The 27239-nt window shown below is 42.9% G+C and overlaps 1 protein-coding gene across 1 annotated transcript in view; it reads right to left on the bottom strand.

Annotated features, from left to right (window-relative positions):
• Positions 1-27239, bottom strand: part of VAPA (VAMP associated protein A) — a 283543-nt gene that overhangs the window by 44700 nt on the left and 211604 nt on the right. The window contains exons 4-5 of the mRNA XM_078688148.1: positions 21350-21421; positions 971-1126 (exon numbers count right to left, since the gene is read on the bottom strand). Of these exons, the coding sequence (XP_078544274.1) occupies positions 971-1126; positions 21350-21421 (228 nt within the window). The remainder of the gene's footprint in view (positions 1-970; positions 1127-21349; positions 21422-27239) is intronic.

The following is a 27239-nucleotide window of genomic DNA, read 5'->3' as shown; positions in this document are numbered from 1 at the left end:
CGGGGCGCTCTTCTGTCACATAGGGAAGGCCACTGCAGACCTTGCACCATATTTCACTTCCAAGTTAATACGCAAAATACAATATTTTCTAGATTCCCATCACGCTCAGAATCCAATTATGAAGCCAGGGCTTCGGTGCCAGACTAGTGCCTAATATGAAATGGTGGTTGCAGGTGAGGCCCATCAATACTCATTTTTGGGCACTTGCTTATTTTTAATCAAAAGAATTTGATCTAGAGCAAGTGAGAGAAAAACATAAAAGGGATTAAGAGAAAAACTGCGAAAAACTGCGAAAGCAAGGATGAAAAAGAACCTCCAAGAATGAGATAAAGCGGCAGGGAACGTCGGTTGTTGGATGAAAGAGGCATGAGGTCGAATCAAGACTACGAGGCTTTAGGTTTCAGCACGCCCAACAGTAGCAGCAATTTGAGCCTCAGCACCATTTCTTTTACAAATTAAGCGCTGTCCCAGAGATAACAAACCAGTGCAAACCATGACATGCTCTAACCCAGTGATTAATTTCATAAGATGCAATGCCTGCAAAGTTTAGATTTTTCACATATTTAAAATAACTTTCCAAAACGAACACACATCGGAATTGTGTTACAAATGGGGCTAGGATTGCACTGGAGCCCTATACATATGGTAAAGTCAGAACATTTAACTGCGAGCTTAAGCACATAAGGAATGCGTTAAATGCAGAACTAGAGCACGAGAGGTGTGCACATGCATTGTCTAGCGCACAGTTATAGTCTCACACTGACAAAAGAGGCAGGGTTGGCAAAAGTACATGCATAAAAGTAAGACATTTGTGGAACAAAAATCCATCATTGAGAGGCGGTATTTCACCTTATTTACCATAAAATAGCAGATTTTGACTGACAGCAAAGCAGATGTGAAATTTTGAGTCTCAACCACATGTCCACAGTCCAAACTAAAGTAAGGCAAATTCATCAACGTAGGAACTTACAAGGAGTAGTTTATTTTTATCGGCGAGTTTCACCACTTCAGCCTGAAGTCTTTTACACTCTTCCATCAGCTTCTTTGTTTCGGTGTCATCCAGTGCGGCCGGGTGTTTTGCATGTAAATGGTGCGTTTTGATAGCTTCCTCTTTGTGATGAGAATGCTAGGAATAATTTATGAAATGTTTAATTCCAACCACATCCTACAAAAATGACAAAAACGTTAGAAAAAAATGTTTCCATGCAAACCAAATATCGTATTCCACAAACACCTTACGATCACCTTGCTGCGTCCAAACTTTGCCCAGAATCCAAAATAAGGATTGACATTGGTACCACTACCATCTTATTTTGCAAGTAACCAACCAATTAGCCCCACAGAATTGTGATAATCTAGTTGCGACAACTAAATTGTTATGCAGCAAAAAAGAAATGTAATACTTTCACGACTGAACGAAGCCCTTATTGTTCAAAATTAACAAAATCAAATAAGCACCAGACAAAACGTTTATCATTGACATGATTAAAATCAAAAATACCTTTATGATCATTCAGATAGGTTCACTTCTCTTCCCGGTCATTTCAGTAACTTTTAGAATCTGCCTCATTACCTGAATGCCGATGCCTCAGAGTCAGAAACAACTCCAACAAGATATTCCCAGGGAACAAAGCAGACGTTTCTATTTACCCGAACTCACTCTATACTACTGGTTCATTAGCAACCATTCCCACCAAATTCCAAGGCGTTTTTCCTACATGTACACTCAGACAGGGCAGATGTGACAGCACGAGATGAATGACTGAAGAAACCAGAAACCCTCCCAATTTGTGCCTCAATCGTTCATATAAAAACGTCAACCCTCCTGGACTGCAGATCAAAAGGTATTATATTCTAACTTTGCCTGACGACTATCGAATTAAAGGTAGTATACGGTGGCACAGTATTAAGAATGAATATCTGTGCAGAAATTTAAACTAGGCGGGCAGCAGCAGCAAGGATATCTCCTTCAGTGCTTAAAGATGCCCATCTCATGGTTCCACTTTCTAGGAAGTCCTGCCCGCATAATAAACATTGCAGCAGGGGAGTGCATCCACTGGAACCAGGGCTTCTATAAAGCACACGTTTTCAAAGTGATCCAAAAGTTTAAGGAAGGCACTCATTGAAGAAGTCATATGTCTAATTTGACTGGACGAAACACGTGTTGGCTGCATTGAATTATAGCATGGAACTCGGATTGGAGTGCATTTACTTTGGACATTAAAAATTGGAAGAATTACATATCCAAGACTGATTATCATTTTCGAGTGCTCGGAAGACAAGTATATAGTCAACGAGGGAGAAGGCAGCACCGTAACCTGTCCGCCTACAGCGTCACCTAGCAATGGAGCTGCAATGTCATCGGGACCGCCCAACAGGACGTCCAACAAGCGGGGAGAGAGAGAGAGGCAGCGCACCCCCCAGGTAAGGCTTGGACTCCGGTCGGGAGTCACAAGCGTGTGGCCTGGGGAGGCGTACAGAAGGAATACAGAAGTGCTCCAATCTGTCTCCTGCTGCACTGCGTTAGACACGTTGAGTTCGCGAGCGGCCCGTACCTGCCCACCGGTACCGGGGTCGCCCCTTCAAGTTTACGACCGTTGTCTCTGTTGTTGGGGCCTAGTGGTGCCCGAGCAGACCGCGCAGATTGGCTTGTAGCATTATTCCTTGCATTACGTACGGCCTTATTCTTGCACTAAGAACTGCATTATTCTTGCACTAAGAACTGCATTGTTCTTGCACTAAGAACTGCATTGTTCTTGCATTACGAACCGCATTGTTCTTGCATTACGAACCGTATTATTCTTGCGTTACGAACCGCATTATTCCTGCGTTACGAACCGCATTATTCCTGCGTTACGAACTGCAATAGTACTTGCATTAAGGACTGTGTCTTATTTCTACACTACGAACTACATTACGAACTGCATAGCATTGCATTAGGACTGCATCAGATCATCGTGAACTGCTCATTAATACTGCAAGAACCTACTAGTGATTGTTGATCTAATAACCGGCAAAGTGAAATATTACGAATACGCATATGTTGGATTTCAATCGTTTGGTCTCATCGTATTTCTTTTGCTAAAGATACTGCTATTTTTTAAAATCAGTATGGTGTCCATTTGTGATGTTATCACTGTGTTACTGGGAGTGTGGTTGCAAATACTTTACACATTGCCTTGAAGATCAGCCTGGCTGCTCGTGCCAAGCTATCGGAGGGTGAGCAGGTGTTATCTAAGCGTGTGTCCCTCCTTTCCCTGACTAGAAGCAAGGGTCCCAATTTGGACTAAGCTACCTACCTCAGCCAACTAGAGACCCCCAGTTCTAACATGCAAAGATACATGGATCATAAGAAGAGTACACTAGCCATTGGAGAAAACACTCAGATCTAGTCCAAACAGAGGAGAACAAGCATCTGCAATGGAGTAGGTCATGTATGTGTTAAAGTTAGGACTGTTGATGTTGAAAATGTTTTTCACTTTTTTATATTTGCAGTGTGGCAATTATATTTGCATAGCTTTAATGCCATTGGTATAAAAAGGTAAAAGTAAAAACAAGTCATTTTTAACCCCTTCCGTGCTCCAGGCGGTCAACGGCCGACGGAAGCACTCCCTCCCTGGTGCTGCAAACGGCCAACGGACGTCGCAGACCCGCCCACCTTTTAGAACGCCTGCAGCGTGGCGGAATTCCTGCCGCGGTTAAGGCGTTAAAGCCAATGGCTCCAACTTTAAGAAATGCAATACCTATTGCATTGCAAATGCTTGTTTACCTAGCTATGTTTCAGTGTGCAGTACCATATGTGGCAAAAAGAGGTCCCATGGACAGGGCATCAGGCTTATTCCCAGTCTTCAGGAAATGAAAAACACTCAATTTCATGTTTAGAAAGCACCAAAGCAAGATTCATGCAGGTCTATCTTATTGCATATTTCCAAAGGATTGGAGGGGCCTCCAGAGTAAATTCCATTAAAAAAAAGTGCTATTGGTTTAGGTGGGGCTGGGTGTCCCTTCTCAGAGGATGCTGGTTAGCACAAGAGTGTTTTGCTCCAAGGAGGAATGACATTGGTGGGTGCCCAAATCATCAAGAAAAGTAGCCAAAGGGGCAACTAGGTTAGTAAACTTTGTAAATCATAACCCTTTTTGTAAGAAGTGGTGCAGAAAGGTCCACAATTGATTTTGAGGGCAAAATCCATCGTCCACCATGGACATACCACTTTTACAAATAGATGTTGGCAATTAGCCACACTTAAACCACTGATGTACCAATGATGATCACACATTTTGATGATCAGACTAGTAACAATAAATTCACTACCTTTGAGAATATTGACATTCATTGAAAAAATACATGGGAAATAGAGCAGGTGGGCATTCAAACAACTGAGCCAAAAAGGAAATATACATTGTATTGTACTGTAATTGCATTTATATAGCGCTTACTACTCCCGACGAGGCATCAAAGTGCTTTTTCTGCAAGTAAAATGCTACTCTGGAACCCATAAAGGATTAGTGGCGATTTAGTATAGTGAAATATGAAAAACCATTTGAGTGGAGGACAGGTTAGTCTGTTATTTGGATTGAAAGGGATAGGGGAGGAATAGAAGAGGGAAGGATTTAGACTTCAGTTCTAGGAGCAGGTTTGAGATGAGTGAAAGGGAGGTGGCAGGGCGAGTCAGAGGGACAGAAGGAAGGGTTTAGAAAGACCTGTTTAGGAGCTCTGAATTGGAAAAAGGAGGCATGAGATGACGCAAATTATTATACACATTTATACAAAGCAATCCACATACATAGGTACATATCTATAGCCAAATAAATGCTTATATACAGAGGGATAGTCTGTATATTTCTGTTTACGTATAGGGATTATGTGGAGAAGAACCAATTCTTTAGTATTTTGCTGAAGATAAGGTGGTTATCCATTGTCCTTATGTTGGAGGAGGCCGGTGGGGGGTGTAAAGAGTTCCAAAGTTTGGTTGCTTGAACAGAGAAGGATGTGCCCCCCATGGTTTTTGCGACGCAAGGTGAAACTCTAGAGAGGCGATTTTATTCCTGATGAAGGGCAGTCCTGTTCCATGTATAGCTTTGTGGGTGACCCAAATCAGCTTGAACATGGATCTTCTGGCAACCGGTAACGAATGCAGGGCTTAGAAGGCAGGGGAAATGTGGTCTTGCGACTTTATATGCAAGAGTAGTCTGGCAGCCAAGTTCTGAATCCATTTTAGTCTTTTCATAGTCGTTAAAGGTGATGTGAACTTCAGGAACAAAAGTAAAAAAGAAAAGATGGAGGAAGGGATAGCTGGTGCAATAAGCTGTGAACTTTCACAAGTGTAGTAGTTGACAATTATTTTTGTAAAAGAATATTCAAGCATCCAAAGTAGCAAAGTGGGTCACCATGTTAGAAAACAGAATCATTACAAGTGAAACAAACACTAGTAGTACTGATAGTTTTAGGCAGTTCGTTGAGTAGTGCTGTAGATTGTGTTTAAGATCTGCACACTTGAAAATATTAGGAATTATATGAGTAAATGTTATCTCCACAAAGTGGAGAACAGTTGAAAAGATTCCGAGCGAATCAACAGAAGGTGGATACATAGTTAACGCATAACAGGTTAAAGTGACTGGTCTATGGTGTTCCCAAGCAGTATGCATGTTATGTCTTGAAATATTACTGACAAAATTGTTTACTTAAGTGTTCCAAGACCGAGGACTCCCGACCTGGGCCAACAAGTCAAAAAAAATCAGTATTGAATAGGCTTGGGAGACACAATAAGGAATGCTTGTCCTACCGCTTTATATGACCTGTGTTATTATGTTATGAAGTCTTTGCAGACATATTGAGCTATAAGATACGTCGATTGTTGAATAATGTTGGTCAACAGGGTTTCATCCAGCGTAGAAATTTGGTAAGGGAGGTGCAGGCAGGTACTTTACTGTCACTTATGCCCAGTTCTACTGTGGTCGACGATTTTCTTTCATAGACATTCCCAACTCAGGGATTACACGAGGGGTGCCAAACACGCCGACTACTACTATTCTCTGTGGCATTAACAGCCCATTTACAAAATATTAAGCCAATGGGAAACAACATTGCATCATTTAGAAAATTGGTCTGGCAAATATGAAAGTTTAGAATTAGAAATAGACTGATTAATGGACAATGATGACTTAAATTTCATGGAGTTCCTGATGTCAACAGACATAGAATTAAATGTATTTTTGTGCACCTGTTTACCCAAGTCAGATTTGAAAAATATTAATACGCCAAGAGGAAAAAGAGGGTTCAATGAGCTTTGCACGGAAATTGTCCATAACCAAAGTTGCTTCTTGTATGCTGGTTTAGGCCGGGTAGGATGCGTCAAAAACTAGCAAAGGAGCTGTGAGGGGTGCAAACTATTGTTTAAAAAAAAAAAAATGGATACTTGTAGACCTGGTTGTGCATAGAAAAACTCCTAATTGAAGTAATAAATGTTAGAATAATTCCTCCCTGCGTGCCTGGCTCTGGAACACTTTATTGTCCACATTTTAAGACCAGGTGCGAATTCCCATATGTCCGTTTGATGTGTAGCACCCTTCAGGAGCCTATCAAAGGCAAGATCAAACAGAAATTGAGACTGCCAATCTCCAGAAATTCCTTTTCCCCCCACTAAACCGAAGCATCTACAGTGCACAATGCAGAGTACAAGTTATTAATGTGGAGAAAATACAGTCTGATAAGCTCATATTGATTAAGCTTCCGAGAAAGAGTCTCGTTGCCTTAAACTTCCAGGAGCTTCTACTTGGGATCCTTTGTATTGACAGTTGCTTCACAGAGTCAGTTCTTGAAGCAAGAGAAAGAAATTATGAAAATGAATCAATTGCTGGTTGAAGCCCCATTTATGACTTTGACGAAGATTCCTATGATTTTGCTATCAGTGAGTAACCATTTCTTGTGCATTGTATTATTGTTCATTGATAGTCAAACATTAGAATAGTAAGCCAAGAATCAAACTGGTCATGGCTAGTGGGCAGAAGAAACCAGAGGTGAATGCAAAAGGAATACATGTAATATTTGTTCTGGAGGTGATCCGATTAACCAAAGATTTCTAAGGGAAGACTAACTATTCTAGTCAAGGCACTTATTTCTTGTTCCAAGTAGCAGGCTTGCATATATCTTCTAGTGGGTTATTTCTATGTCTAGCTTAAGTGGCTGTCTTGCGCCCAGTGAAATGGGCTTTTCTTTTTCCAGGCAGACATTTATAAGCCAAATAGCAACATAAAACTACAGGCCAGAATTAAACAGGCGGTGAATTGTTTGTATATAGCCAAACCTTGACAAACTATCAATTAAAAGTATGTAATTTGGACTTGTGAATTATTTCTTTTGTCAAGATAAAAATTGCAGCACTGTTCTAACATCCAATGAATAATGAAGAGAACATTACTCAAGTGTGTGTTAGGAAAGGCATGTAATGTAATGGGCTGGTAAATACTGAAATCAGATCTCACTTTAGGAGAGAAAGAGGGGTATGTCCTCATCACCATCATGTTAGTATGAAATACAGTGTGCAGTTCAACAGCTAGAAAAACTTTAATCTCACTTACTAGCCCTACTTGCTGATCTTATGGCATTCAGCAATACGTTCTCGCAAGAAAGATGTGGCAATGAAGCATTTAAAAAAGGTTCATCTAGAGGGCCTTTTATTTGTGTAAGACCAGATTCAGTTCCCTTGTCAAAGAGGGGATAGCCTTCTGTCTAGCAGGAACACTTTCTTCAGAGAGATAGGAAAATTACATCTAGTTTGGGGTTTTCTTATGTGATTGCAGATTTGATAAAACAAAACTGGATTGTGGATTGAGCCAAATGTAAAATCAAATATATGGAGAGATGACATCCTCCTGGCAATTTAAAGTGTCATGTTCATTGTTCTGGCACATATGCAGAATCTTTTCTATTTAAAAGAATAAAAAAGCCTGGTGGACAGCTACTTGGCTTCTTTGAGGACGTTCATATGAGCTGGATGAAGATTTTAATAGCCATATTGTTTATTCCCAGAAAAAATACTGCCAAAAACAGTGCTCTCAAATTTAGATACAGAATTTGCCCCTGAAACCTGGTCAATAAATTTGGTCTGTATGGCAACCTCTTGTGTGGCTGTATGGACAACAAAGTAGAATCATTGTCTCGGCCCATCTGGCGCTATCAGGATCACGGTCACTTGAGACTTTGCAGGGTTTCAAATTTACAGCTGGAATCAGTGGGATTAGAGGAAAGGAATAGAGTAATGTCCTTGACCAGTTCAACAAAAGGGCATGGCCCAATGACTGAAAGCAAACTTATTTTTTTATTTTGCGATCTACCATTGGAGAACCTTTTGCTTCAAAGATATGCTGCACGACATGCTGACCAACATCCACTCCTTATTTTCTTCATAGATTCAACTCAGTAAATCCGCTTGTTGTTTGAGAGTACCTGGTACATGGACTGCCATCAACTCAAAGCCTCTGGCCAAGGAACATTGCATAATCATCCTAGTCTCCATCGATAGGGGTATTTATCGTGCGCCTCCCTGCTTGTACAAATAGTGCACGGTTATGTGACAGAAGGAAAGCCTTTAGAGCCACACAGACCGCTCTCAGCCCTAGCTAGTTGAGATGATGAAAACTCAGTTAAAACAATGACCATGCATTGCCAACTATCCTATATAACCCTGTTGCACATGGGCAGCAGCGACTAGACACAGGAGTCGCAAGTCACTTAGGCAGGAGTTTAGTTTTTTTTTTTTATGTTAGGACCTTTGGTTATGCCAACCACAGCTAGGTCCTGACGGAGCTCCATCCTCCCAACTGTCCATATCGCCTAGCTACCCACTTTACACCAATATTCATTCTCTCTCAGTATTCTTCACAGCAGCTCAAACATCCTAGGAATGGACAGACAGGATAATACACAACCAAGAACAGCCATTCCCATGCACATACAGTACAGCGACAGTCATTTACAATCACTCAATCTCCAACCTGTCTAGATTACACATTTACCCAAAAACAACCTGTTAAACTCTCCAATATCAACACAGCCACAAAGAAAAACAGCAGTCACAGAAACTCTGTGGCGGGTCAAGACATGAGGCTTCCACACCTCATGTCAAACAAAGAAATTAAACAGCTAGGTTATGACTACCACCGCACAACAGTCCAAGACATACAGGTCTTGAAACCTTAGACAAGCGGTACTACCACTATGTCTGCGCACTCACAAAGATGCCTCACAACATTTATGTAAGGACATGTAATCAACTATGCCCAGTCACATGACAGCCAGGGCACAGAACCCACCTGCTTCCTTTAACAAAGGCATTCCGTCATTACCAAGTCTATATATTCAAAGAACAAAAAATAAAAAAAGTTCAACCACGCAGCCCTTTAACTAAAATTCCCTTGCTCAGACCTCACTTTAGTCCAGCAATAGAACCATTCACATCAGAACACATCAGCAGGTAAAAAGGTACCTGCCTCCAACACACTAGAGCTACAAACAGTACGATTCAAACAAAATACTGACTCCATTATATGCTAACCGAATAAAACGCACTGCAAGACAATCAAATGCACTGAGCCTCCTGTGTCACACTACTTTCCATTATCAGAGTACACTCAGGCAAAATTTGTGGCCATTAACAGCAACACCATGGGACACGACACGACACACACTAACTGTACAGGGTACTTCCCTGTGCAACCTCCTGCGACATGGACATTTTCTCACATCACACGCCATAGGGTACATCTCCATGCAACTTCTCACGAAAAGGCACTACTCTTATACAATTTAGCACATCCTGATCATACAAATGCTGTAGTTAAAGAGGAGGGTCTGTATACAAGAGTCTGAAGTCACTCAGGTGGGAGGTAGGATCTTTATTTCAGTTAGACCCTTAGGTTACAGCACCATCAGGTAGTTCCTGTTAAGGCCCCATCCTTGCTCCAACTGTTCTTATCTCTAGCTACCACTCTACATCACACATCAAATTATATTACATAATTAACTCTCAACAATCCAGACACCAGTTCAGACATACAAGGATAGGGACTCTCTCAAATTACTACGCACCCTATTCGGAGATCTGCAGCTGATACTCATAAGAAGACTACCTCTGAAGCAAGGCTTGTCTCTTGCACCACGATTAGAGATTGGTTTGCTGGTATGGCCAATTGAAGCTGGTCATCACAGTTTTATTTTTCTGACAATTGCCCTGTTTAGAACTGCTGCAGGGGTCTCATATGCGCTCGTACATTTCGAACAATGTTAATGCAGGAAGCCATGAAGCAGAGAAAGGAGCTTTGTCTGGATGTTTGTTTTGCTCAACGGAAGGTAGCATTTGTCATAAATTGAAGACACTCTCCTCTGAAGCAAACACTTTTCCTTTGGTTGCGTCACCTGCTGATCATAGATAAAACAAAATTTGAGCGGGCAATGACACTGATTTCTGATGATTCGTGTGTAGGCCTAGACTAGACTGTATAATGGAAATGAGAGCCACAACGTACCTCCGATACGGAACGTGATTTTTGCTAAAAGGAAGTGAACGTGCCTAACAAAAATGAATGCATCTTCATGTAAACGCAACTGGTGCTCGTGTAAAGAGCTCCGATACCCGATACCTTCGGGTCAAGTCTGCGCTTTATAAAACTCTGTATTAAAAAAAAAATTAGGCATCTTGAAATTCTACTGTACATATCCAACCTCCCTGTTTTATGTGGGGAACACTTCAATGGAGAAAAAACATTTGAAATGTCCTTTTTTGATCCATTTGTTGGTTAGATCAAGAACTGGCTTAAAATCTGATTTCGGACTTCTCTTTTGGATGAGGAAATATCTCAAATTCCTTGCCATGTTTGAAGGACTGGAAGAGGCCCCATTAAGAGGTTCGGCAATACACACTTATTTTCTCAAGATGGTTATCTCGTGCTTCGAGGTTAGCTTCAGAGGAATAGGCAGTGGGTATGCTTTGAAACCGATTTCACATCTATGTCTTCCAACATGCAGCACCCACTTGTCTGTTATACTTTCCCACTATTCAAGATGGTCTCATACTCCTTCCCCTCCCCCCACGCCCCTTGGAGTGGCACATGAAAGGAGAAGAGGGGGTGCATTAAAGTATAACTGACTGTTCTATTGCCAGAGGAAGGTCTTTGAGTTGTTAGAAGACAGTGTTCACGTTGATTTGGCCTTGAAACACTTCCTTTGGTACAGTTACCCCTGCCCTTTTCACTGATTTCTTGCTATTTGTGTGGGCCTTGAGGGATATGTACCCTGTGAGGGCAAGTGTCAGCTAACTCTGCTCTTGACAGGAGTCCTGAAAATCTTTTATTCAAGCCCTCCTCCACATGCTAACTAAACAAGGAGCAACCTAAGAAAGCAATAGTAAAGATCATGAGCTTGGTGTCAGGCTTGAGTAGTCAAGCACAAAAAACTAAGTGCTATTAACCTGTTGCCACCAACTCAGCAGTGTCAACTGTGGCAATAATGACTTGGTTTGCAGACCAAGGAGCCTTCCCTGACCATCTCCTCAAAGTCTATTACTGGCGACACAGCAGCTCCATGAAGATATTCACGTTTCCTGTCATATTTCGGAAGTAGAGCGATAAAGCTTTAATTTTTTAAGCATATTGCTCCAGTGCCACATCTTGCAACAGTTGAGGGGTGCAGTTGTTTCAGAGGCCAAGACATGTTTTAGCCTGACTGAAGCCACTATAAGTGTCCAGCTGTGGATCAGCTGTGGAGTTGCCACCTTCACCATTGAACATTGAACATTGTATTCTGTTCATTCTAGAAGCCCAGATACAAGAGCAGGAGAGAAAGTGATGATGCTCTCAATTGTAGGTTCTCCATGATAGTAGCCACTGCAGCATGTGGTATGTTTAATTTTAAAGCATCTGTGACCAGCACCGCAGGGAAGCTTGTGATAATCTCCCGAGAAAGAAGCTGGAGCACATGTAGAAGTGTATGAAAAGGGAAGGTCATTGATTCAGAATGAGACCAGCATGGAGACGCAGAAGGAGATCGGCATTGTCTGTGCCTTTCAGGAATGCACTGAGAGCTCTTTTTTCCTCGGAGAAAGGCGGCACATGAGGTGGAATATCCGAAGTTGGGGGTTCTCTAGGTGTCCCTGCCAATTTTCTGATGGACCCTAGACAATGGGCAAAAAACATTCTTCGAGGGGGAGGCAGATTTAATGGCCGGTGACTGCTGGGGCGACAAGGAGTTAACCATCTGTATTGTCAGCAAAGGAGACTCATTAGTGTGCTTTGAGGGCTTCAACATCAATGGCAAAGGTGTCACTGTGAGTCCGGAGACTCTAGCTGTCAACGATTAACAAGACCTTGATGGCGTTGATGAGCAACCATTGTGCCTGTCTTTGACGGTAAGCATGTTGGAACAAATGCCTTTGTTGAGGACAACATCTTTTTCATCTCCAACCAGGAATTTCTGTATCTTGCACCTTTCCTCCACTCCCTCTCTCCTCCCCATCCATTGGTGTCTTTATGAGCTATACAGTTAGAAGGGTTTTTCAGGTTTCTACTTTTTTCCTCCTCCACTCTCAGATCTACACGTTTTCCTCTTAGCCTGGGGCCTTCTCCGGCTTTTAAAGCGATCTTACACATTTCTGTGAAAAGTTACCTTCCCTTCATTGAATGTGAAAAGGAAGGAACACCACACACCCCCTTGTATAGGCAAGAATCCACCTTCTTTCTCCTACAGGATGGGTATTTTCAAAGAAATAAGGCACTCCGACAGGAAAACCCCCGCAGAAATTAGAAAAATAAGCTCAGTCGGTAGGGAGAGGTTATTAAAAAAGCAAAATAAAACAAGTGAAGATAAAGAACATAAAAATTGACAAATGTCTCAGAAAAACCAAAGTATGAAACACTTAATGTGTTCTAGGATGACTACACAAGCCCCAAAAAAAGGACTTTAAGGCATATACAAAGCATGGCTAGTGGAAGCTCCTGAAGTCTTAAGGGAATAGGACACTTTATCAAGCTTATTTAATGTAAAACTATCAAGTTGCGCTTTTTCCTTAATGTTACTTAGGTAGCCTACATTTTGCACTGTAGATGTTGCAATGCAGCCATGAAGGAGGTCTTTCTGGAGTTTTCCAATCTAAATTTGAGAAAAACTCGCCCTATCTGTGAAATATTGAAAAATACGTAGCGTTGCAGGATCCACGCACACCGCAGAGAATTATTGTAATGTTTGACTGTCAATGAAGATCCTACAATGTAGACACTACTTTCCATAAGAGGAAATTTGCATTTTAAGCTATTGGTTTACAACAAAGTTTGTGCTATATCAAAAGTGAAGCAAGTGCTGAGGGTGCATTGGAACTATAGTCTGAGACAATGAACTGTTCCTTGCTTTTCTCTCAGCGTTCTTTGTTGCTAGTTTAAAAAGTACATGAGCCCCCGGATGTATACAGAGATAAAGTTAAAGGAGGCAACTGAGAAACAAATTACAAAGCACGGAAACAGTTGAGGGTGACTGGTGGGATGGGCGTTACAACTCCAGCCACTCTGGACGGAGTAGTAAATCACAATTTGCATAAATAAATAAAGAAAAAACAAACTAACTGAACCAGATACATACAGAGTTCATATTACTGAAACATGCACAAATATTCGAATTCCCTGGATATAGCACCAATTTGGCAATCAAAATGTAGATCCTGTACAGCAAACATGGTCACTTCGCCATAAGAACAATAGTTACTTACCTGTAATCTGTGGTTCTCCAGTATTGGTGTCTTTCATAGATTCACATGCCTGAATCATTCCCCGTCGTCGGAGTGGGAGTCCCACGGTACATAAAAAAGCAATAATATGCAATAAATATGTAGTAAATACCAATAAAAACAAACCAGGAAGTAAAGTAGCCCAGCTACAATAAGAAAAACATCCACATCTATGACAATCCTAGTCATTTTGTATAGTCCAAACTGCAGCCAATCAGGCGCCAGCACCCACCAGAATGTTCTCCCCAGAGGCTCAGGCTCTCAGATTTTCTCGCAAGGAGTGTAGGTAAACCCAAAATAGCCTAAAAGCCTCTGAGGGGAGGTGGGCGGGTTGCATGTGAATCTATGAAAGACACCAATACTGGAGAACCACAGATTACAGGTAAGTAACTATTGTTCTTCTCCAGTATTAGGGGTGTCTTTCATAGATTCACATGCCTGAATCAGAGTAGCTAGCAGTACAAATCCGTGCTAGGCAGACGCCAATGGCTGTAAAGCTTGTCAGCATAAGTCATAAAACAGTGTAAACTGAAAATACACATCATAAGCACAGGATAATGCAATCATGTAAACATGTGTAAAACATACATATGAAGCGTCTGACAGCAGTAATGGAGGTGGGAAACAGAGGCTCACCTTATTTGAAAAGATTTCATAGAACTGCACGACCCACAGAAGTATCAGCTTCGCTGGTTGCGTCCAGACAGTAATGCTTGGTAAATGTATGGCGACTGGCCCAAGTAGCCGCTCTGCAGATCTGCTGAATAGGAACTCCAGCAAATAAAGCCGTAGACGATGACATTGCTCTTGTGGAATGAGCTCTAGGAGCTGCTTGCAACGGTCGTCCTGCTTGCATATGGCAAAAGGCAATGGCAGAAGATTTCCATCTTGCAATAGTCTGTTTTGAAACTGCCTGCCCTTTATGAATAGCACCGTAGGTGATAAACAATTGGTCAGAAGAGCGTAAAGCTGATGTCCTCTGCAGATAGAATTTAAGACATCTCAACATCCAGCGTATGCAATGCCCTTTCCGCCGGTGCTTGCGGGTTAGGAAAAAATGACTTTAGAATTATAGGTTCGTTAAGGTGAAAATCCGAAGGTACTTTGGGAACGTACTTCGGATTAGTGCGGAGTATTACAGAGTCACTTGTAAACTGCAGGAAAGGATGGTGAACTGTAAAAGCCTGAAGATCACGGACTCTTCTGGAGGATGTTAAAGCCAGCAACAGTGCTACCTTCCACGAGAGATATTTGAGATCGGCCTTGTGGATGGGTTCGAAAGGATGACGCATGAGTTGTGCCAGGACAACGTTAAGATGCCACACCGGAGGCGGTCGTCGAACTGGAGGGTACATCCTAAAGAGTCCTTTAAAGAATTGCTGTATAATCCTCGCAGAGTATAAGGAATTAGTACCATCCTGCCGATATCTCGAGATCGCTGCCAGGAAAACTTTCAGGGTTGCGTGAGACAGGCCTGATTTTGCTAAATGTAGGAAGAAAGGTAGAATCTCTTCCGGCGTTGCTGAAAAAGGATGAACACCGTGTGTGTGACACCAGATGCAGAAACGCTTCCACTTTAGACTGTATGTCTTTATGGTAGCAGGTGCCCTTGCCCTGGCCAGAACCTCCTTGCATTCCTCTGGGATGTTTAGGTGGGCGAACTCACGGTACTCAGGCGCCAAGCCGCTAATCTCAGTGAAGTTGGATCTGGATGTTAGACCTGACCGTTCTGCATGCTGAGTAAGTTCGGGATTGGATTCAACTGAATTGGTTCGCACTCTGACAGAAGAAGAAGTTCTGTAAACCAATACTGGCGCGGCCATCTGGGGGCAACCAGGATCAATCTGCACGGTTCCTTTTCCATTTTCCGCAGAACCCTGGGGACTAGTGGAATCGGCGGAAAAGCGTACGCATATGTCCGAGACCAATCTATCGAAAACGCATTCCCCTGAGAGTCCTTGTGGGGATGCCAGCATGCAAAGAATTGGCATTTGCTGTTGGTCTTTGTGGCAAATAGATCTAGGTCTGGACGACCCCACAGGCGAAAGAAGCGTTCCACTGTCTGCTGATGTAACTCCCACTCGTGAGTGGAGACTGTCGTCCTGCTGAGTGTGTCTGCCAAGACATTCTCTATTCCTGGAACATGCACTGCTTGAAGATTTACATTGTGCTGTAAGGCCCATGCCCATAATTCTTGAGCTTCCTGGGAGAGGAGAAGAGATCGAGTTCCTCCCTGCTTGTTGACGTAATGCATGCTTGTTGTGTTGTCTGTTCTTATCAACACATTGGAATCCTGAATGATTGCATGAAACGCCTTGAGTGCTAGAAATATGGCTCTCAGCTCCAGACGGTTGATGTGCCATCGCTTTTGTGGAGTAGTCCACTTGCCGCTGATTGTGAGACCTTGAAGATGCGCTCCCCAGCCCTCGAGAGACGCATCCGTTGTGATGGTGAGGCTTGGTGACTCTTGAAGAAATGCACACCCCTGCTGGAAATGTTTTTGTGTCCACCGGCGTAGAGAGTTTTGCATTAGCGGTGTGATCTTGATAAGATCTTCGAACGTCCCGGAGACTTGTAACCACTGCAGGGTTAGCTCTTCCTGGAGAGGTCTCATTCTGAGACGACAGTTTCGTAGTAATGGGATGCAAGAAGATACCATCCCCAGAAAGGACTTGTATAGCCGAACAGAAACTGACTTTTTTGATAACAGATTCTGGGCCATGTTTTTTATCTTCATTTGTCTCTCCTCCGAGACAAAGGCTTGTAGTTTCTGAGTGTCCAATGTTGCTCCCAAGAAAGCTCGTCTTTGAGAAGGTCTCAATTGGGATTTTTCGAGATTGATGGAAAGGCCCAGAGATTGGAACAGGTGTAGACACTGTTGTAGATGAGATTGCAAGACTGCTCGAGAATTGGCCATTATAAGGCAGTCATCTAAGTATGGGAAATTTTGGATTCGCTCCAGCCGGAGGTGCGCCGCTACCGGAGCTAGAACCTTGGTAAAAACTCTTGGCGCTGACCGTAGTCCGAAAGGAAGAACTTTGAATTGGTAATCCCTGCCAGCCACTCTGAAGCGCAGGAATTTTCTGTGGCGTGGTAGAATGGGCATATGGAAATATGCATCTTGGAGATCTAAGGTGACCATGTAATCTCCCGCTGCCAAAAGATGCAATACTTCCTGGAGAGATAACATCCTGAAAGTTAATTTTCTTAAGTACTTGTTTAGAGCGCGAAGATCTAGAATCGGGCGCCACTCCCCGTTTTTCTTCCTTATGAGAAAAAATCTGGAGTAAAACCCCATTCCCCTCATCTTCTGAGGTATGCTCTCGATCGCTCCTTTTTGCATCATCAATTTGATTTGGGCAAATAGCTCCTTCAGGTGAGCTGGGGGTGGTCCTTTCGAGGAAACATTTGGAGGAAATTTCTCGAATTCTAGGGCATGACCCCTGGCCACAATATACAGGACCCATTTGTCTGATGGTATTGACTGCCAACTTGAGTAAAATTTGGATATTCGTCCTCCAAGTCGTTCTTGAGAGCAGGGCAGTGGTGGTGGCAGGTGAAAAGTCTCATTGGCGCTTATCTTTTCCACGATAATTCGCCTTTCCCCTGTTCTGGGCATAAGTGGGCTTTCTCTGGCCGTAAGATTGATAGCGTTGAGTATGGTATCGTTGATTGTTTTGTCTGTAAGAGGATTGTTGGTTATATCCACCTCTGGTAGAGGACGATCCTCGTCCTCTAACTCCTCGAAAGGGCGGCTTGCGGAATTGGAGGGTACCTAAGGATTTTGCTCTTTCAGTATCCTTCTTTGTCTGTAAGGCATCCTCCACCTGAGGGCCAAACAGATATTCGCCATCATATGGCAAGTCCAGCACCTTATTTTGTACTTCTTGTCTAAAGGAAGTAGACCGTAGCCAACCCGGTCTGTGAAGAACCGCAGCTCCCGCTAGCTGCCAAAAGCCCGTTGAGGCTACATCCACTGCTGAATCAATCTCTTCTGAGATTCTTTGGCCTTCCTGTAGTATCTCGAGCGCTTCAGCCTTAGAAGGTTCAGGTAGGAGATCAATAAATGGTGCAATGTCCGACCACATCTGTCGGTTATACCTTCCTAAAATGGCCAATGAATTTGCCGCTCGAACTGTCGTAGCCGCCATAGTGGAGACACGTTTCCCTATCGAATCTAGGCGTTTGCCATCTGTCTGGCGGGGCTGTAAGTGGAAAAGAAGGGTTCCGAGCCCTCTTTTGAGCTGCCTGGACAATCACAGAGTCAAGTTTCGGCTGTCCGATAAGGCACGCAGGAGATTTGTCCGGTGCTCTGTATTTCTTTTCCAAACGTGGCAGGACTGGAGGAATGGATGCCGGGGTTGCCATGACTTTTATACCCTCCTGCCAAATAAAGTCAATGATGGGTATAGACAATCTGTTTCCTGGGCTGATCTTTAAAATCATATAGGAAACCGTCTTGTTCCTTATGCTCCATATTGATATAAAAACGTCTAGTTGCACGTTCCATTAAAAGGTGGAAGCTAACCACGTCCACTGGTGGTGAAATTGAGACTGCTTGATGCGAAAGGGAAGGTGTTTGAACCTGGTATTCATCCCACTCCGACTCATCCTGTACCTCTCCTTCTCTTTGCTCCTCCTCATCCGAAGAATGAGGATCTACTTCCTCCACCTGAGACTGCGAAGTAGGTGAAACAGGAGTTGTTGGTTGTAAAACTGGCACCGGTACTTCAGTAGCCGGCACTGAGCCCGTAGTTTCATAAGGTGGAAACCTTCTATAATAATCGTCCAACATGTATTGAAGGTTGGTCAGTAAGGCAACTGGTACCTGCGCGACAGGTAAACTGTCCATCTGGGGCTCCATCTGTACAGGTGGTTGTTCATCCTCCAGTTCGTCTTCTTGCAACTTGATATTCAGCTCAGAAGGACTAGTGGCCGCTCCGAATGTATGAACCACATCATCCTCACTGTCTGAGTCTAAAAGTCGGTCAGGCACCTGCGATGATGGCTTTGGTGTAAAGAACACCGTCGACGGTGACCATACCTGTAACGCAGTGCAAGATGACAATTGCGGCGTCAACGGTGCGTTTTCCGCTGCTTCAGTAGCAGATATCAAAGGCTTCGTCGACGGTGCCGTCGATGGGACGGGCTTCGTCGACGGGACGGGCTTCGTCGACGGTGCAACCTTCGTTGACGTCGTCGTCGACGGTGGCAACTTAGTCGGCGGAATGGAGCTCGCCGACGAAGCAGTCGATGGCAACTTCGTCGACGGTAGAGCCTTCAGAGGAGCCGACGTCGGGGTGTCGACGACGGCCGTCGTCGTCGAGATTGGTCTTACCGTAACAGACCATGGTAGGGGAAGAAGCTGTCGTCGTCATAATCATCGATAGTTTAGGAGATGAGAAGGTAATCGTCGACGTGGATGATGCGTCGACGAGAAAACAGAAGAAGGCGTCGTCGACGACGAGAAAGCAGTTTCCTGAGGTGAAATCTTGTCAGATGTCTGAGGCAAGCTCTTGGTGGACCGTTTTTGAGGTATAGAAGGAACCTCCAAACCCTTGCCTGAGGGGGCAACCTTAGAAGTAGAAGGCCTGTCAGAACCTTTAGAAGGTTGATGCTTCTTAACAACCTTAGCCCCAGGGGATGGCAATACCTCAGACGCAGGCCTCTTCTTAGACGCTGAAGTGGAACCAGAAGCAATACTGCCAACCTCAGAAACAGGATTATCAGAATCCTTAAGCCTTTGTAGCCACAAAAGTAACCGACCCTCTGTCTCTGAGAGTCTTTTGAGGAAAGGTTCTGCAGATCTTACAGTCCTTGACCTGATGATCTGGATAGAGGCAGTAAATACATTTCTTGTGGGGGTCCTCTTTAAAAAGCCGGAGCTTACCACAAGAATCACAGGCTCTAAACAGAGACTTCTTTGAAGACATTCTAGAAGAAATGATCCAAAAGGAAGGTAAGTTGAAAGAACTGAGCAGAGCTCAGGGAGACTCCCTTCACACGACGTCCGGTAGAAAATCTGAGAGCCTGAGCCTCTGGGGAGAACATTCTGGTGGGTGCTGGTGCTTGATTGGCTGTAGTTTGGACTATACAAAATGACTAGGATTGTCATAGATGTGGAAGTTCTTCTTACTGTAGCTGGGCTACTTTACTTCCTGATTTGTTTTTATTGGTATTTACTACATATTTATTGCATATTATTTGCTTTTTTATGTACCGTGGGACTCCCACTCCGACGACGGGGAATGATTCAGGCATGTGAATCTATGAAAGACACCCCTAATACTGGAGAACGTTGACTTCTTTCATCGCTCTTGCCCATTAAAATATTTCAGACCTCTTTAAGATGGGCACTGATATGGTCTTGGATTCAAATCTCCCCATTGGGGGACCACCTGCTTTGGCTTGTGACCGAACATCTTGTGTCTTATACTGATAAAACATACTTAATGTAGCTGTGCCCAAAAATGTAAGTACGTAAAATGCAACTGTGTAATTTTACCATTAGGAAAATAGTGTACATGTATGGAATTCGTGCACTATCCAACAAAAACACCCCTCTCTAAAAAAGAACACTTAAGTATATTTGCTTTGAAAAACAGCACATACATTAAAAACTCTTCTGGAACAATGTATCCTAGCCCACGGAGACAGCAGCATAAGTGTTTGGCTCTCCACAAAGAGCACATAGAAACAATAAAGCAGGTGATGATTTGGACCTGCTTTGCAACCCCAGCACATGGACACCTCAATAATTAAGTCAGGCAAGAATTCCTCTCCAAATTTAAACATTCAAGAGTAAAATGTGAGATTATCAGGAATTGGATCATGCATCAGAACAAGGATAAACAATTCTCCAGAAAATCCAAAACTGAAAGACTGCAAAATCAATTCAGGATTTTGGAACAGCCAACTCAAACTTAAGAACTCAACTCTATCAAGATACTGTGAAACGTTCATAAACAAATTCCCTCAAGTATCATTAAGCTTAACCAGGTTAGTAAAGAGGAGGGGGCCTAAATTCCCCTGTCATTACGAGAGAGAAACTCTTATAGGAATAATTTTACTGCTGCTACTACTACAAGTTCCACGCGGTCCAATATTACAGGATAGACGTAACCACCCAAGGATAATTAATGCTGACTCTTGATTAAATAAGACATTTAGAAATTTATTTTGTGTGCGATTTGTCACATCTGGTTAGAGTTTATACTGTGGAAGGAAGGAAGACTAGACCGAGGTCAGATACGTCTTAATATGTAAAATTAGACCATGAAGAGGGTGTACTCTTTTTCACATCGCTATATAAAATCTTCTAAAATTCACTCAACAGCCACAAGTCATGTATGGCATTTTATTTCTCTCTACCTGACCTTAAGCTATGTAAATACACCAAGCATATACTCACAGTAAGGAGAGAACAGAATTAAAATTAAATTAACTCAGTAAGCAACTCAGTAAGCACGTAATTTATTAAAGTGCAGTTGGATATTTTCTTTATATTTGATCAGAGAAATTAGAACTTCTCAGCAGTTAAAAAAAAATTGAAACTGTGCAACATTTAATTGTTTACTTACGTGTTCAACTGGCATTTCAAACACGCATCTTAACTTGGAGTCCATAAGTTCATCGTGTTTTGCATCTTTATACTAAGGAAAAACAATGGGAGATTTTTTGTTTTAGTAGTAGCTCATAACTGCACAAACTTTACTTGCTGGAAAAAATTTGTTATTTCCCTGTAATTCCAGTTCTATAGCATTGCCATGTTTGATATATTCACATGTTTGAATTATTTCCTGGTCAGGCTGGTAATGGCCAGTAACTTTCCACAGCAATAAACACTGTTAAAATGACCAACAGCCTCAAAAACAGTTATGATACCTACTGAAAAAAACACGGATATCAAAAGAACCATTCTCATGATATCAGGGGAGGAGGGACTGTTCATGAATTCAGCAAAAATCCTATGAAGGAGAACCAGAGCTATAAGGAAGAAAGCAATTGTTACATAGCCTGTAAGCATCCGTTTGTGGCATTTAGTGCTGTAGATTCACATGCTGTGCATACTCCTGCAATCTAGTGTTGGCTAAAAAGTGTACAACTTGTTTTGTTTCGAAAAAGTAATTGAGTTACAAGGTATAGTGACTCTATCTCTGTTAATGAGCATGGGCATCAGCTCCATTACTATATTTTTTTCAGCACCAAGCCAGCCCTGGTACAGGTAAGTGTAATTGTAATTTGCAAGAATAGTGCATTTAAATGCAATAGGACTGATTACAGGTAGAGTCGTTTGTTTATAAAACAGTTAAAATGACTTTTCAGATTACTGGGTACGTTACTTTTCAGATCACTTTTTAAGTTACGTTTTCTACTGTGATATGCCTAGATATCACACTGGGGCATTTCCTAGATAAATAGGTAAGTAAAACAGTTTTTGTACATATGCAGTTTCCTACGGTTTCATACAAACCAACTCCACACTTAAAACAATTTTCACAAGAAAGCAGTCAATGCATTCCTTTGGGAGAAAGGATAATGTTACTTACCCAGTAAGCATCTGTTCTTGGCTTGTACAGCTGTAGATCCAGATGCTGTATATAGCCCGCCATCTAGTGTTGGGTCTGGACGCTTGCACTTTGTTTTTCTTCGAAGTCTTTCCAGTCACGACATAGGCGGAGACTCCTTTCGGTGACAGTGCGCATGGGCATTGACTCCATTGTTAGATTGTTTGCCGCAAGAGGGTGAGAATGGAGTAATAGTAAAGAAATAGTTAACCATGCATATGTTTTTAATTTAGATAGAGAACTGCAACATGTACAGGTTGCCGGGGAGGAGGGTGGGCACATGTGGATCTACAGCTGTACATTAGAAGAACAGATGGTTACTGGGTAAGTAACATTATCCGTTAAAGGCATGCGAGCTGTAGTTCACAGGCTGTGCACACATTATATAGCAGTATCCTACCAAAGCTGTGGTTAACCTGTAGCTGTTGGAGTTGTATGAAATAGTGTTTTAAGTACTGCTTGACCCACATTGGCTTGTTGTCTGGCTAACACATCCACAAAATAGTGTTTAGTGAAGGCCATGTTGCAGCTTTGCAAATGTCAACTAAAGGAATATTTCCAAGAAAAGCCGTAGTGGCCCCTATCTTGTGAGTGGAATGTGCTCTAGGGGGTACAGTTAAGGTCCATTTTGTTTGGTATAGCAGGTTTGAATACATTTAACAATCCACCTTGCAATACCAGAGTTGGAAATAGGATTGCCTTTATGAGGTGGTGCAAAAGCAACAAAGAGTTGTTTCGTTTTACAAAAAGATTTAGTTCTTTCAATGTAGTACAATAGTGCTCTTCTAACATCTAAGGTGTGTAGAGCTCGTTCTGCTACTGAATCAGGTTGAGGGGAAGAAGAAAACAAGTTACTTACCTGTAACTACTGTTATCCAGTATTAGTATCTTTCATAGATTCACATGCCTGAATCATTCCTAGTCGCCGAGATGCGAGTACCACGGTAAAATACAAAAGTAGTGCCATAAGTAATAAATAGGCCCAAAGAGGCCAAAGGCTTTATCTTAGTAGCCTATCTATGTCCTTATAGGAAAAGGACCAAAAGTCAGTTCCAACCAATCAGCACCCTCTAGAACACTACCAACAGAAGCAGCTCTTCTCATATTTTCCAAGCACATGTGGGAAGTAAATATCCCTAAAATCACTGAGAACTGGTTCCACAGGGAGGAGAGTGGGTGCATGTGAATCTATGAAAGATACCAATACTGTATAACTCTAGTTACAGGTAAGTAACTTGTTCTCTTATCCAGTATTGGGGTATCTTTCATAGATACACATGCCTGAATCAGAATAACAAGCAGTACCGAAATTGTACTGTTTGCGGATGGTGGGAGACATGCCATTTAACACTCCCAATATAAATTCACAATTTTGAAACATTGCAATGACAAAGCATAAACGTAATAACCGTACAGTGGATTTCCACATGAGGAATATATAAATTGAGAAACATAAGAGTGTAATCAGTGCAACAGCAAAGAAAACTAATAATAGACAAGCGTTAAAGAAATGTAAAGAATCGGACCTTAGTGAAAGATGGCGTAACACAGCTTGTCCAACCGCTGCATCCTCCTTTTGTGCAGTTTGGAGGCAGTAGTATCTTGTCAAAGTGTGGACATTCTTACACGGCGCAGCACGGCATATCTTGTCCAATATAACCCCAGCAAACAAAGCAGTAGATGCAGCAACAGTCCTGGTGGAGTGTGCATTAGCCTTCATCCTGAGAGGTTTGTTTGCTTTTTCATGGCAGAAGTGAATAGCCGATGCGACCCATCCGGCTATTGTAGCCTTTGTTACAGCAGTTCCTTGTTTCCCTTGACGTAGGCCACTAGCAGTTGATCACTTTTTCTAATATCCTTTGAAGATAGAACTTCAAACATCGTTTTACATTTAATGAATGCAATGTCCTCTCAGCTGGAGTAGATGGATTCGGGAAGAAAGTTTGTAGCATTACTGGTTTGTTTAATTGAAATTTTGTGGGTACCTTAGAAATGAACTTAGGATTCGTCTGCAAAATCACAGTTCTGTGTAAAACGCAAGAAAGGTTCTTTGATAGTAAAAGCCTGAATCTCACTAACCCTCCTTGCAGAGGTAAGAGCAAGCAAGAGGGCTACTTTCCATGTGAGATATTTGAGATCCGCTTTATGGATTGGTTCAAATGGTTGTCTCATCAACACCACATTGAGTTCCCACTCCGGAGGAGGTCAAAGGACAGGAGGGAAAGTGCAGAGAAGACAAAAATAAAAAAGGAAGCTGCAGAGATTTCCTCTACCTGGAAATAGCAGTCAGGTGAACATTGACTGATGAGAAAGTGAGTCCAGACTTGGCCAGTGAGAGTAAGTAAGGTAAAATCTGTTCAGCAGGAGCTTAAAGTGGATGAACTTTATTGGTTTCAAACCAACAACAAAATCTTTTCCATTTTAAACGATACGTTTTGGTAGTGCTTTCAGCACGGGATTTAGAAAGTATGTCTCGACAGCCGACAAATACTGAGATCCTTGAACTCTAGGAATTCAGGAGCCATGCGTGCAAGTGCAGGGATTGCGGATCCTGATCGACTACCTGACCACTGTTCTGTGATAACATTGTCGGTGTCGGATGCAGGCGAATGGGTTTGTCTTGTGACAACAGAAGAAGCACCTGGAACCAATACTGTCTGGGCCAATGGGGTGCAATTAGAATTAGGCGGCAGCCTTCCAGTTTCAAATTCTTGAGCATTCTGGGGATTAATGGAAGGGGCGGAAGTGTAGGCATAGGTTCTGGACTATCTAATTGAAAGGGTATTTCCCCTTGACCCCGGTTGAAGGAACCTGCTGGCGTAATATCGGCATTTCTTGTTCTCCTGCGACGCAAACAGATCCAGAGCTGGTTTGCCCCATGTCTGTGAAAGATCTTGTTCACTTGAGTTTGTTCTAACTCCCACTCATGGGCAGCCGGATAGAGATCTGCTTCGCGAGTCTGCTAGTGTATTGTGTAGACCCTTGACATGCTCGGCCTTCAAGGTTATTCCGTGAAACTTTGTCCATTCCCACAAATCTTGTGCTTCCTGGGAAAGCGTTATGGACCTTGTTCCTCCTTGTTTGGTTATGTAGTACATGCTGGTAGTATCGTTGGTACGAAACAGCACTGAGGAACCTGCCATCCTTGGAAGGAAAGCCTAAAGAGACAAGAATATAGTCCAAAGCTCCAAACTGTTGATGTGCTGCTGTTTCTGTATCTGAGAAAACTTTCCCTGGTCCTGTAAATCCTGCAGATGACCTCCCCATCCTTCCATGGAGGTGTCTGTCGTTAATACGAAATCCTGGATGTTTTGCAGAAAGGAGAGACCTTGGGCAAGATTTGCTGTTTGTGACCACCAACAGAGTGCATCCACCATACGTGCGGTTATTTGGATAACAATCGAAAGAACCCAACGCCTGTAGCCATTGTTTCTGCAACTCCTCTTGAAGAGGTCTCATTTTGAGCCCCGCTAAAGGGGTCAAGTTGATCACTGAGGAGCACATTCCTAGGAGAGATTTGAATGTCTGAACAGAAACAGACTTTTTTTAAATGGTTGTCGCTAATTTTTGAAGGCGCACTTGACGGTCTTGAGACAAGAATGATTTGCACTGAACGGTGTCCAGGGATGCTCCAAGGACTAGAATGTTCGGAGTTGGAATCAAATTTGATTTGCCCTTGTTCAAAGTGAGCCCTAGTGAATTGAATAAATGGAGACATATAGTTGTAGCAACATTGGCTTCTTGCTACGAAGGAGCTTTGAGCAGATAAGGTATGGGAAAACTTGGATCCCCCTGGATCGTAAAGTCGCTTCTACTGGTGCTAAGCACTTGGTGAAAATCTGTGGCCCTGATTTTAGGCCAAACAGGAGCACCTTGAATTGATAGTGGGTGCCAGCCACTGTGAATCGCAGATGTTTTGGATGGATAGGGATATGAAAGTATGCGTCTTCCATGCCCAGAGAAGTCATGAAATCCCCTTTGTTTAAGCTCCCCAGAAAATCGGAAAGTGTTACTATCCGGAATGTTTGTTTTTTGAGAAATTTGTTGAGATTGCGGGGATCCAGAATCGGTCGCCATTCTCCAGACTTCTTTTTGATTAGGAAGAAACTAGAGTAGAAACCTGTTCCTCTCTGTGTGGATGGTGGTACTTCTATTACTTCCTTGAGGAGCATTATCAAGACTTCTTTGCGCATTAAGTGAAGACGAGGGTAGGGGACCCCTGGGCAGAGTGGTAGGTGGTATCTTGATAAACTGTAGGATATGACCCTTGGTGACAAGGTCCAGCACTAACCCGGGGAATATTTCGCACAGTAGCGCTACGCGTAGCTACGCGAAGTGCACTTCGCACTACGCGACATACACGAACTGCGTAGTGCACTGTGCAAAATGCTGTTCGCACTGATTGCACAGTGCCGGATGCATGTCCGCAATGTGCAATCAGTGCAAACCGCAGCTTGCACAGTGCAAGCGGTAGTTTTCTGCAGCTAGAGTAGATTTCTACTCGAGTGGCAACTTTCTCAACGCAGACTGGTAGTTTCTCCTCACAAGCGGTCACGAGCATACACAACCACTCACTATGAGAAACCTGACCTCCTAGCGTTGAGAATCTCGTCGGAAGGTTTATTTTCCACGCTCACTATCGGCAACTTGATGTTGCTGATCGCGAACGAGGAAAAAGTCTCGCCGGGATGTCATTTTGCTCGCTCGCGGTTGTCAACTTGACGTTGAGGACCACGAGCAAGCAAAAAATGACCGCTACGCATGTATGCACTATGCTACGTGTAATTTGAGTAGTGCGAAGTAGCGCAAACTACCAGAGCGTAGCGTAGTACTTTGCCCAGGGTTCTCCAGCACCCAGCGGTCTGTAGTGATCTCGTGCCACCGCTGTGCATAAACAGAAAAT

The sequence above is a fragment of the Lissotriton helveticus genome, chromosome 4_1 (assembly GCF_964261635.1).
Source record: "Lissotriton helveticus chromosome 4_1, aLisHel1.1, whole genome shotgun sequence".
Lineage (NCBI taxonomy): Eukaryota > Metazoa > Chordata > Amphibia > Caudata > Salamandridae > Lissotriton > Lissotriton helveticus.
Note: the sequence above shows the minus strand (reverse complement) of the source record. Positions and strands in the feature narration are given on the sequence as shown.